At 39.2% G+C, this 13,988-nt stretch overlaps 1 protein-coding gene across 4 annotated transcripts in view; it reads right to left on the reverse strand.

Annotated features, from left to right (window-relative positions):
* Window positions 1-13,988, reverse strand: part of LOC112266500 (CSC1-like protein 2) — a 97,736-nt gene that overhangs the window by 47,313 nt on the left and 36,435 nt on the right. For 3 of the 4 annotated variants that reach the window (XM_024444017.2, XM_024444026.2, XM_024444007.2), the window contains exons 4-6: window positions 11,054-11,092; window positions 6,673-6,763; window positions 5,526-5,563 (exon numbers count right to left, since the gene is read on the reverse strand). In XM_024444017.2, coding sequence (XP_024299785.1) covers window positions 5,526-5,563; window positions 6,673-6,763; window positions 11,054-11,092 — 168 coding nt within the window. The remainder of the gene's footprint in view (window positions 1-5,525; window positions 5,564-6,672; window positions 6,764-11,053; window positions 11,093-13,988) is intronic. The other variant, XM_024444037.2, reaches the window with a different exon arrangement.

Consider the following 13,988-nt stretch of genomic DNA (forward strand, 5'->3'; position numbering starts at 1 on the left):
CGTGAGAGAAATAAGTATTTTGTGCGTATGGAAAATTGATTGGATGTTTGAATTCAGCTCATGAAACATGGGACCAACAATTTACATGTGTTCATATTTTCGTTCAGTATATATTTAGACTAATTTAACTAAAGGTCGACCGATTAATCAGAATGGCCGAATTAAGGCCAATTTCAAGTTATAACAATCGGAAATTTTTTTGGATACCGATTTGGCAGATTATTATTATTATTATTTATTTTTTTACACCTTTATTTTATCTTAATTTAACTAGGCAAGTCAGCTAAGAACACACTTATTTTCAATGACGGCCTAGGAACCTTGGGTTAACTGCCTCGTTCAGGGGCAGAACGACAGATTTTTACCTTGTCAGCTCGGGGGATGCAACCTTATAGTTAACTAGTCCAATGCTCTAACCACCTGATTACATTGAACTCCATGAGGAGACTGCCTGTTATGCGAATGCAGTAAGCCAAGGATAGTTGCTAGCTAATATTAAACTTCTCTTATAAAAAAACAAATCAATCATAATCACTAGTTAACTACACATGGTTGATGATATTACTAGTTTATCTAGCGTGTCCTGCGTTGCATATAATCGATGCGGTGTGTATCATTGCTCCAATGTGTACCTAACCATAAACATCAATGCCTTTCTTAAAATCAATACACAGAAGTATATATTTTAAAACCTGCATATTCAGCAAAAAGAAATCCAGGTTAGCAGGCAATATTAACCAGGTGAAATTCTGTCACTTCTCTTGCGTTCATTGCACGCAGAGTTAGTGTATATGCAACATTTTGGGCCTCCTAATTTGAAAGAATTTTACGTAATTATGATATAACATTGAAGGTTGTGCAATGTAACAGGAATATTTAGACTTATGGATGCCACTCGTTTGATAAAATACGTAACGGTTCTGTATTTCACTGAAAGAATAAACGACTTGTTTTCGAGATGATAGTTTCCGGATTCGACCATATTAATGACCTAAGACTCGTATTTCTGTGTGTTATCATGTTATAACTAAGTCTATGATTTGATAGAGCAGTCTGAGCGATGGTAGGCAGCAGCAGGCTCGTAAGCATTCATTCAAACAGAACTTTCGTGCATCTGGCACTAGCTGTTAATGACTTCAAGCCTATCAACTCCCGATATTAGGCTGGTGTAACCGATGTGAAATGGCTAGCTAGTTAACGGGGTGCGCGCTAATACCGTTTCAAACGTCACTCGCTCAGACTTGGAGTGGTTGTTCCCCTTGCTCTGCAAGGGTAACGCTGCTTCGAGGGTGGTGGCTGTTGTCGTTGTGTTCCTGATTTGAGCCCCGGTAGGAGCGAGGAGAGGGACGGAAGCTATACTGTTACACTGGCAATACTAAAGTGCCTATAAGAACATCCAATAGTCAAAGGTTACTGAAATACAAATGGTATAGAGAGAAATAGTCCTATAATTCCTATAATAACTACTACCTAAAATGTCTTACCTGGGAATATTGAAGACTCATGTTAAAGGAACCACCAGCTTTCATATGTTCTCATGTTCTGAGTAAGGAACTTAAACGTTAGCTTTCTTACATGGCACATATTGCACTTTTAACTTTCTTCTCCAAGACTTGTTTTTGCATTATTTAAACCAAATTGAACATGTTTCATTATTGTTTTGAGGCTAAATTGATTTTATTAATGCATTATATTAGGTTAAAATAAGTGTTCATTCAATATTGTTGTAATTGTCATTATTACAAATAAAATAAATGTAAAAATCGGCATCGGCTTTTTTTGGTCCTCCAATAATGGGTATCGGTGTTGAAAAATCATAATTGGTCGACCTCTAAATTCAACTAGCTGTTGTAGTTTTTGGTTCATCAAATATTTGTCAGGCATCAAATAAATATGTTGGGGTTTTCAAGTATTCACATCCCTTGACTTAATACTTTTGTGTTACAGCCTGAATTTAAAATGCATTAATTTTAATGGCTGTTATTGTAGTTACTCCACAATTACTAACCTAATTGACAGAGTGAAAAGGATGCACAGAATAAAAATATTGCAAAACATGCATCCTGTTTGCAACAAGCCTCTAAAGTAATATTGCAAAAAAAAAGTGTCAAAGCAATCAACTTTTTGTCCTGAATATGTTACGTTTTGGGTAAATTCAATACAACATTACAGAGTACCACTGTCTATATTTTCAAGGATAGTGATGACTGCATCATGTTATGGGTATGCTTGTAATCATACTGGACTGGGGAGTTTTTCAGGATAAAAACAAATAAATTAATGGAGCTAAGCACAGGCACTGGTAGATTCATTCACCTTTCAGCAGGACAATAGGCCAAATCTACAGGAGTTGCTTACCAAGAAGATTGTGAATGTTACAGTTTTGACTCTGCTTGATGATCTTTGACCAGAAAAAGGTTGTCTAGCAATGATCAACAACCAATTTGACAGCGCTTGAATAATTTTGAAAATAATAAATGGGCAAATGTTGCACAATTCAGGTGTGAAAAGCTCTTAAGAGACTTACCCAGAAACTCACAGCCCACAACTCACAGGTGATTCTAACACGTATAATCACCTGTGAGGGTTGCATACTAATCTAATCAAGATACATTAGTGTTTATTTTGCTTTTTTATATTTTATATATACATTTTATATATTTTTTTATATATATATATTTTTTTACAAATGTTAGAATTTTTCTTCCACTTCCAATTTGACTTTAGCATATTTTGTGTAGATCATTGATCAAAAAAATGACAATTAAATCTTAATCCCACTTTGTAACAACAAAATGTGGGAAAATGGGTGTGAAAACTTTCAGAAGGCACTTCCAATATTATTTGGTTATCTGAAAGATAGAAAAGCAAATGATATTTGAAAGTATTTTTCATGAGACCTGTACTTGAATAACAAAGGAAATAATTATTTATTTTTAAACTATATTCGACTACCTGGATTATTTGAAAAGTTTAAAACAAACTACACAATACAACCATTTTCTGCCCAGGTCTGTGACCGGCAAGATTTATATATTTTTTTATTACTATATGTGGGAATTTAGCTGTGTTTTTTGCAGGTAAATTCATTAACACTTGTATTGTTAATTTCAATTTCAAACAGCCCCCATGGTTTAACAACCCAGCCCTTCCAAATTGCCGGTTGCGCACTTATGTGTACAAAAGGGATACATCTAAAACGATATTTATTTTCAAACAAAGGCCATTTACCCTCTAAATAAATAGTTTGAGCATCTCTTGTTTGTGGGGAACATAAAAACTACTATATTACAGTATTTAATTGTATGTATTAAGGCAGGGGAGTCCCATTGATAACAAAGGTATCTTTTTCAAGGGAGCCCTACATAACAAGACCAAGCAACAAAGGAAAGAATATAGGAAACAAAGCAAAATACACACAAAAAAAACGATGATAAAAAACGACCACATTCCCCAGTGAAGAGGTCCCTCTACCAACAATCTGAATTGCCAGGAAAGGCACCAATGCATCCAACTGTAGGGTTTTCTGAAGATTCTTAGCACATCACTCATAGAACAAACTAAAAGCAGTTTTACCGAAATCTGTAGTGACAGAGTGACAGAAGGAATTTCAAGATTTAGCCATCCCTGCAACAGGATATGACATCTCATACTTCAATAGGCTAGTTACAATGTTAGGTAATACAGGTGTTTTAGCAAACAGGCTTTAAAATAAACAGAATGCAATGTTTTGACCTACGCAAAGTCAGAGGGCCATTGAGATAGGGAATGCAGTGATGAGTGCAAAACCTGTTGCCTGTAATAAAGCAAAGTGCACTGCATCTAACAGCTTTAATGAAGTGGCAGCTGCAACAATGTAGAAGGTGTCGCCATAGTCTAGGACTGGTAGGAACGGCGACTGAAAGATATGCTTCCTGCAATTAAGCAAGAGGCGTGACCTGTTGCTATAGAGCCTAGTTTTATTCTCAACTTCTCAGTTATCCAAATGCCAGATATTTGTAAGCAGAGATATGATCAAGTTAGGCACCATTCAAGGTACAGATCTTTAGAGTCATTGTTGAGCGCTCTAGAAAACATATACCTCGTTTTTCCAGTATTTAATACAAATTTCAGGGCAATTAGTGTTTTTCGTGAGAATGAAAGCAGTCTGTAGGTCAGACAGAGCCTTGTCCACGGTGGAGGGGAATAAAATACACAACAGTATTATCCGCATACAGGCGCAATTTACAATTATTCACAGAAAAACCAATATTGTTCATGTAGATGGCAAAAAGTACTGCACCCAGAATCAGCCCTTGCAGAACATCTTTTGTTATATTAAGGAAACTTAACTGAACACCATCAATAGATACAAATTATGTTAGATCTGTCAAGTAGTTTTTAAAGGAAAGGTTCACACATCCGAGTTATTGGGGTTCAAGCAGACAGAAATCCGTCCGGTATGACGTAGAACTGATTAAGTCGCTCTCACTACACTGGAAGTTACCAGGAATATGACATTTAGGATTGCAAAAACGTCTATCGTACAGGTCAGATTTCAATACTGGCCGATGTCAAAACTCGGGAGGATGTCTTCTCGAATGAGCCATTGATTATATTTTTGTGATATTCCTACCTCGAGAAATATGTAATTTAACGGAGGGTCTAGCACATTTTCTGCCTCTTTAGTCCGGGGTGCATTGTATGGTGCCGTTGTCAGAGATATTATAGAAAGGAGATAGGAATCCAATGAATAATGGAACGTATAAACCCCACCCAGCAGACTGTCGACTAATCGCATTCACATTGTCATGCTGCGTCACGCGGTTGCTAAACTAATCGTCACGCAATCCCTTCTCAAAGTCAGTATATGTGTCGAGGAATGTGCCTATTTTCCTCGAAAGTACGCAATGTAACGATTCCAAAGCTATACGATATTAGAGATAGCAAGTTAATTATCGCACATCTCGGAAAAGATTTGTAATGTTGTACTTCTTTTTGACAAAATTCGTGCTAATGTTGGGTTTTGAGCTGTGAGAGTGCGCCTTCACACAGAATGCACCGCGCGGCCCATTGCCGTAGCGCAGGCAACGTTTACCATCTCCTCAAATGTCAAACCCCACCTTGAGGCGCATTATCCACAGGTTGAACATGGTGAGATTGGAAACTCCTAAATTGATAGCTGTAAAATTGCCTAAAGAAGTTGCACTAACTAGCCACTTGACATGCTGATATTGTATTTGGGATGCAGAGATGGTGCTATGTCCTGGTCTAAAAACAGACCGGTGAACATTCTGGATACATTTCATAGATAAGAAAGATTGTAGCTGAAAATTAATCAAGGATTCTAATATTTTTGCTAGGCAATAATGTTTTGAAATAGGGCGAGTTATTTTTCACTGTTTGTTCCGATCAGAGGTGGCCTTTAGCACATTAGCATTACTATTCATTCAGTTGCACATTTTTGTGGCAACATTGATGTGCATGAGCTCTAGCTTTTTCCCAATCAAGCATTTACATAGAACGTTGATAACAGACTCACTTACTTTATTCTGAAGATGGCAGTTAACCAGGAACAGAAGCCCTGCAGTGTAGACATGCACAATGACAATCAGACATTTGAAAAATATGCAGTTTAAAACAAAAATCGCTTTTCAACATTTTCAATACATGGAGATTTAAAAATAAAATAAAAATGAAATTCCACACAATCAAATAATTTGACAGTGGTGATGCATTATAAAGTGTTTTCGTTTTTAGTCCCCAATTCAATCAATTGCAGATACAGAATAAACCAGCATTGTTTTTTATTTATCAGAGGTGTTAAATCCAACATAGCAACATGCTATTCTCATAGTCATTGGATGTTGATGTGAAACCTAAACTCAAAACACAGTGTAAACATTTAGAATTAAACTACAGGTGTTCCTTTATCTGCAATTTATTTAATTGGGGTCCAAGTACTGTATGACCTGAGAGGGCAATAAACAGGGGACTATCTGGGATAAAGCCAACGTGATCAGGACAGCTATAGCAGTGGCCCAATCGTGATGTGAGTTTCAGTGAACAGACAGGGAGAGTGGAGGCAGAGCCTTAGCCTACCAGCTGGGATTAAAAGGCTAGGAGGTAGAAAGAGATAACATGGACTGAATTGACCTACTAGGGTGATTACAGTGCTACACATGACTCTGGGATATCGTATGGAGTTCCAAAGAATGTTCTTGAGGGACATTGGTGTGTGGAAACTGACTGGTTTAGCTTATATTTCTGTATAAGTCACAAGTTTGAAAATGTGTATGAGTGTCTGTTCCACGCACTGGGGCATTTCATCTTAAGTATATTAATTCAAACTATCATCATATACAATATTGTGTTGCATTACTTGGAAGAGTCAAGAGAGATAAGGAGATAAGTCTCCCTTATGATAAAACATCTATGTACTGAATCGATAAGGGGTGGGAAGTCTCCATCAGGAGTCACCAAGTGAAACTCTGTGTCTGACGGACCTGACTCCACCCACATCCAAGGCAGGCAGCCAGCAGCTTTACAGTCCTCTACTTATCTTGCATTATTTAACAGGGATGGGAGGCAAAGCCAATGGAGTCGATTAAAGAGATGCACGTGTGACCAGTAGGAGATAACCTCAGTGGTGGGGAGACATTCGGAGGGAGGGAGTAGGGAGGGATTTCTCACGTTATCCCGTTGATCGAAGTCGACAGAGCTGGAGACTGAAGTGAGACGTTCATAGCGGTCTGGCGTTTCAGAATGCAGAGCTGAGGCAACACTGGAAACAGAGGACAAGTGTGAGGCTTTGATGGCTGCACGGAGAACAAGGCAGGACCGGGTCCTGCAACTGTGGTTTAGTTTGTTAATTTGTGGTTTGAAACAGAATGGAATTGAGGCTAGAGGAAAAGCTAATGGGGTCGATTCCATTTTAATTCCATCAATTCAGAAAGTAAAACAGAAAATTGGAATGTCAGTTTACTTCCTGAATTTACAACATTTAAATATAATTTGACCCCAACCCACATTATGTTTCACTGCTGCATATTTATCATCAAAAATGTCAATTTATTAAAGAAACCATAACAGTTACTCAACAATGTCTGTAGAACCATGCCATTCTGTGTATATTTTATAGTCAGTTTGATAAACTCTCCATCTCTCGGAGGGTCTAACATGACACATTCAAGATCCCATCATCCCTCAGCGGAATTACTGGCCAATCAAGCATTGCTGACTTGGTACGCACAGAGGCGTCAATCAGAAAACAGTTAATTTAGTCATGGTCACATGAGATAATCCTACATTTGACTTTTTACTGTAGATACTATGCACTAACAAAATCACACAACATTTCACTTGAACTCCCCACACCAAGGTCAACATCAACAAGGCTGCTATGTGAATGACATAATAGGATGTCCAGCTCCATGAGTTCAACATTTGTAACTACACAAACATCAAACTCGTGGGGCTGGATAGATGTCTAGATTATGGTTTGTGTCATGACTGTAAAGTCTGGTAGAATCAGCCAACAGTGTAATGACGATTTATGGCATCCGCCTTGTCAGGGAGGTATCAAGTAAAGGGTTACCCCTCACTCTACAGGACAAGAGACATACACAGTGTGCAACAGACCAACACAACTCTGGCTGAGGGTGCCCCAAGTATGCCAAGCATCCAGACATTAAGGTAGGCATCATTGACGGTACCCTCAAGCCAAATAATGGTTGTGTGCTAGCAGCATAATTTTTAGACTGAAGAAAGGCTTTGAACGATCTATGTTGGCCACCATTGCATTGTGCTGCCTAACATGCCTGAGGAAATACACTATATATACAAAAGTATGTGGACTCACCTTCACATTAGTGGATTTGACTATTTCAGCCACACCCATTGCTGACAGGTGTATAACATCGAGCACATAGCCATGCAATCTCCAGACAAATATTGGCAGTAGAATGGCCTTACTGAAGAACTCAGTGACTTTCAACGTGGCACCGTCATAAGATGACACCTTTCCAACAAGTCAATTCGTCAAATTTCTTCCCTGCTAGAACTGCCCCCCCGGTCAACTGTAAATATTGTGGAAATGTCTAGAAGCAACAACGGCTCAGCCACACAAGCTCACAGAACGGGACAGCAGAGTGCTGAAGAGCGTAGCCTCGGTTGCAACAATCACTACAGAGTTCCAAACTGCCTCTGGAAGCAACGTCAACACAATAACTGTTCGTCGGGAGCTTCATGAAATGGGTTTCCATGGCCGACCAGCCGCACACAAGCCTAAGATCACCATGTGCAATGCCAAGTGTCGGATGGAGTGGTGTAAAGGTCACCACCATTGGACTCCAGAGCAGTGGAAATGCATTCTCACGAGTGATGAAGCACGCGTCACCATCTGGCAATCCAGCGGACAAAACTGGGTTTGGCGGATGCCAGGCGAACGCTCCTTGCCTCAATGCATAGTGCCAACTGTAAAGTTTGGTGAAGGAGGAGTAATGGTCCACCCAACCTCACTAAATGCTTGTGGCTGAATGGAAGCAAGATCCCGCAGCAATGTTCCAACATCTAGTGGAAAACCTTCCTAGAAGAGTGGAGGCTGTTATAGCAGCAAAGGGGGGGGACCAACTCCATTATGAATACCCATGATTTTGGAATGAGATGTTCGACGAGCAGGTGTCCACATACTTTGGTCATGTAGTGTACCATCTTTGATATGCATAATCTCATTTTGTGATTAGAGCTCCACTGAGCAATGGACATGCATTGTCTTATGCTTTAAACGCCAAGGGCCGTATTCAATTCAACCTATTAACTGTCTTCTCATCATGAGCAATTGTTTTTTTACGCTATAAGAAAGCCTGTTTTGGGTTATGTACTCAAACAACATGTTAAAACAAAAAACTGCAACAAGGCCAGGCACTACGGGCAAATGTTTTGTGTTTATTTGACATTTATTTAGCTAGGCAAGTCAGTTAATAACAAATTCTTATTTTCAATGACGGCCTAACTGCCTTGTTCAGGGGTAGAACGACAGATTTTTACCTTGTCAGCTCGGGGATTCGATCTTGCAAACTTCTGGTTACTAGTCCAACACTCTAACCACTAGGCTACCTGCCGCCCCTAATGACTGACAATGAAAAAAATGGAAAAATGGATTTACAGGATATGCACATATTTGCATATTTAATTAAATATAGAGTACTACAGTATGAGTCATAATACCCATAAAACCTAGGAGGTCAAACAGGGAAATGGTTCCAATAATTATTCCACCATAGATCTCTCCCATAGGGGATTTAGAAACGCTTCAAATAAGGGCTGTGTTTCGTGTGGGCTTACCCTGGGGTGAAGTTTGGAAAACCATGTAAATCTCTCTAGGACAAGGTGACTTTGATCAATATATTTGCCTGTATTTACCCCCCCAAAATTAAATGCTAATTAGCTGCTAATGTGGCTATCATAAAGAACTGCAAATGCCATGATGATCTGAACGAGACTGCCGAATCAAGGCAAAGGTCATCTCTGGATTTACCATCTAACATTAGCTAAATGTAGTAATGAATAAATTGGCTACATTTCTTTAAAACTGACAGTTCTGTGAACTGTGCAAGTTTTAAATTGATACAATACTTTTTAGTAAAGGTGTCAGCTAGATATGATGTGCAGGACCTTGCAGGGATTTGTAGTTTTGCATGTTGTCTACTTTGATGCTAATTAACATTTTCGAATCCGAGAGTAAATGGAGCCGAATATATTGATTAAAAATCATATTGACCGAGAGAGATTTACATGGTTATCAAAACTTCACGCCAGGGTAAGCCTACATGAAACACATCCCATGTTTTAAGTGTTCCTAAAATCCCCTGTGGGAAAAATGTTTTTTTTTTTTTAAATGATTGGAACCATTTCCCTGTTTGACTGCTAGGTTTTAAGGGTATTATGACACCTCCAGAGTGGGGCTCTACAGCCTAGGTGATTGTGATTAAGGGGGGGGGGGGACACACCATCAGTGTGGTGCCTGGCCTCAACAACAACAGTATTACTCCATAATTTCTTGAAGGGTAGGATTTGTTTTTGACCTATTCCGGAAAGACAGTTAGCGATTTTGAATAGGGCCCAAAGTCTACAAATAGGTTGTTTTGGATGCAGCACTGGGTGTGTATTGTAATCTCCCACTCTTACATCCTACAACAGAAGATCTACCACGTTCCAACAATAAACTTAGTCCAATGAAGACATGTACAGAAATGGGGGCATTTATCCGTCAGGACAGAAGACCACATTCCACTTTCTAGCTGGATTCCAATCTGAAAACACTCCTTTCCTCTGCCTTTATTGACCCCTTCATGGCCCTGAATGGACAGAGGGGAAGGGGTCATTTTTTGACTGAGAACCCAGCCTGTTGAGAACTTGGCTTCTTATCATCTAATAAAAGGATCCACTCGGGAGGTGCTATCATCACAGCTAATGTCACAAGGATTCACAAAGACGCCACAGCAAGAGGGCCTAGGGAAGTTCACATCCACCCTGATTCACCTTTACCTTGTATTATTTGCTCTCAGTGTATCATAGTTACCCTTTTCTCTTCTCCGACTATGTTATATTCAAATATGTAAAAAGGAAGCATGCATGTCAAAAGATTCACATGTTAGGTGACAGTCAAAAGCATCAGAAGCCATGGAAGATACACTGGTGGAAGTCAACAGTATGGTTAATGACACACAAGGCACTTATGGTGGGTTAACCAAAGTCAGAGTCGACACCCAATAAATCCACAGCAAAAAGCAGTGACGGAGCCCTCACACCAAACCATCTTGCTTGTTAATAAGATAGATACACATAAACCTCTCACACACACCAACCCGCAGGACACCCCAATTGGAGTTGATTGCAGTACATTATGGAATTGGACTGCACACACACACACACACACCTGAAAGGAAAAAAGAGAGTGTTAGTCCACCAGTGAGCAGGACAAGTACAGTTAGGACAGTAAAGCAACCAGGGAAGAGAGAAGACGACATTGGAAAACCAGGAGATAATCAAAACGTGTTTAAAAACAACATACTATTCCCGCTCCTCCAATCCGTTGAAACGCTTCTTCGATCTTCACAGTGAAACAAACAAAAAAAAACAGGAAAAATGAGCATAATCGGCATGAAAAGGAGTACACATTTACTTCATTAAGGTTAGTCCTGGATAGAAATCCTAAAGTGTCAACAAATTAGATGTTACACAATATATAGGAGCAGGACAGGTTTATGAGAGCCATAGGCGGGGTGAGGTTGAGGGGCGATCCATCACATCACATGGGCCCTGATCAAATGTCACCCCACAATCCCCTCACCACACACACGGACATACAACTCCCACACTGGTGACCCCTGCCTCATCACAGCTCTGAAAGAGCTCCTGAAAGCAACAAAACAGCTGTGTGTGTGGGTGTGTGTGTCTGTCTGTTAGTGCTGACCAATTAACAAAAATGTGGGCCCGGTTTACTCATGGGGCTTTTATTAGCTAATTGTTTTATTATGTGTAGTTACAGAAGAAAAACAAAAATCTTACTAATAATGAAGACCGTGACTATTTTTCAAAAACCGAACCGTAACCAAATCATCCTCAAAAAACATTAAATCACTCAGCACTAGTGTGTGTGTGTGTAGGGAGTGACAAGGGAGAGGGAGCGGGACAGACAAAAAAAACAGGAAGTATGTGGCGCAAAAGAGATTGTTCAGTCAGCTGTGGGACTATAGCAGGAAACGGTTTGCCCCTCTCTCTCTGTCCTTTAAATGAATGGGAGGACAGAACTATTTCAAAGGACATGAAGCACTTAGAAATCTCATACATCATATCCATGAGCAGACCCAGGTCACTTTAAAGTAACCAAATAAGTCTTCAACTATTATTGTACTTATAAGGGGCCATCCAGGATTGGTACACAGTAAATCAAGGAGAGTTGAAATCACGGTGTTAAAATTGTTAGGGTTAAATTGACTCCACTTGAGTTATTTTAACCCTCAGCGTGATACGCTCTCTGGAGTTAGTTGGGACGGAGTACTTTTTACTCAATTAAGAGTAAACAGAGACAGGGAGTTAAATCTATGGAGTATCCACAGGTGTGGGAGGGGCCTTTCATATTTCCCAGCATGCTCCGTTGCAGGTAGATTTTTATTTAAATCGTTTATTTTAATATCTGTCTTTTTGCATGTACATTGATTGTTTATAATCCTTTGTTTTTTTACTTTCTGCTCCGGCAAGCTTTCTGAATGCAAGTCGTGATATCTTCCCTTGAGTTGGATACCAACAGGGATTGGATATTACTTTGCTAGTTACCATAACGTGACACATTAAGATATGCAAATAAGGCATCACCCTTACACTTCAGAAGTAGTAAACTGATAGAGAAAATGTAAACTGATGGAGTTGACTGTTAATTCAAAACACAGATAAGTGTAAAATTGCAAGAGTATACTAAAATGACACTAAAAAGAGTAATCAACTATTAGAGTTGGATATTTACTCTATTAGTGTAAAAAATAATTATAATGAAAAACAGCCTGGCATCAAAGACTTAGACATAGTAAATGACAAAAATAACATAGTAAATGTAAAGCTGAGACTCAAAATAGTGTGATATGTTACATTTTGTATGATTACAAAAAGACAGGTTACTTAACCCTTTACACACGTGGGAATTGACCTACTTGGATCAGGCTTAATTCAAATGTTTCTTACAGAAGAAATATGAAAAGTATATGTATAAGCAATTGAAAGGGAACAGTTTGGATACATTGGAAAAATTATTAGGTCAAAATTGAGGACACAGCACCTGTTGTTAGTGTTGATTATATGTCCAGTTTACATTTACTGTACTTTTCACTGTATTTGTTGGAACAAAATCTGAAAATACTCTGGATACAGTCAGTAACACAATTTTTTTTTTAAAGGTGGGGTAGGTGCAACATTACAAAAAATTTACAGGGGTTTGACTGAGAGGACTAACATGTGTCTCCAAGTGGCCAAAACCCCCTCCAAAGTGTGCATGGTTCCTAAGTAATTTCAATGCAGTTTTATGACTCAAAGAAGAGTTCAACTATAAGGTGTTCTTTTTGTTTGTTCTCCTAGCTGTGCCCTTGAGGAACTAGGGCAGGGACACTGGTACTTGTTTGGTTTGGAACATAACTCTGCATCCCCCACCACACCAATTACTGTTGTTTATGGCTAGCTAAGTTCTAAAATATAACCTTAAGTGTTAGGCTTTCACAGGGCAATTCAGAGAAACAGATTGTAATTTTGGTGCTCATAGAAAGCAGTCATGAGTGCATTCAAGTGCGTGTCCCATTGCAAATTTTCTTCACAATAGACAAACATAGGCTTATTCTGTTCAGAACAACCCAGGGTATGACGCCATGTCATCTTGTAACTGTACATCAAAATCACTGTTTATTGAAAATGTGATATGGAAATGTGAAGTGCACATTTTGGACTTACATGTGTTTGAGTTGATACAGTAGTATGACATCAAATTGGTATGTATTATAATCCTCAATGTCTCATCTTTCAAAATTCATTGAGTCCTCTTAAATTTACAGCATTTCCCTCACTCAAACAAAAAATTTGCAAAAGTTGCCCAATTAGCAGGAGGGATGGGGGCAACTTCTTGATGCGTTTGGTGCTCAGGTTCAGGACGGCTGTCAGTCAAAACCCATACAGCGCAAAGCCTGAGCTCTGATGTCATTTATATCATGTTACTGTACAGCCACTGTGTTCCATTTTAGGTGCTTAAGTGCCAAAATCTGATATTTTTAACCTGTATACATACGGGTACGAGCGTAAAGGGCTACAGGTACACTCAGTGATATGATATAGGTGCACAAAGTAAACAGCATAGTGGGTCAATTTCCGGAACAACCTAAGAGCGTAGAAGCGCAAGGCTAAACTCCCTCACTGTTTTGCTCCCATACCTACCACGCTCTAGCTTCATGAAGTGAACCCATGCACAT

This window comes from Oncorhynchus tshawytscha, linkage group LG02, assembly GCF_018296145.1.
Source record: "Oncorhynchus tshawytscha isolate Ot180627B linkage group LG02, Otsh_v2.0, whole genome shotgun sequence".
NCBI classification, from domain to species: Eukaryota; Metazoa; Chordata; class Actinopteri; order Salmoniformes; family Salmonidae; genus Oncorhynchus; species Oncorhynchus tshawytscha.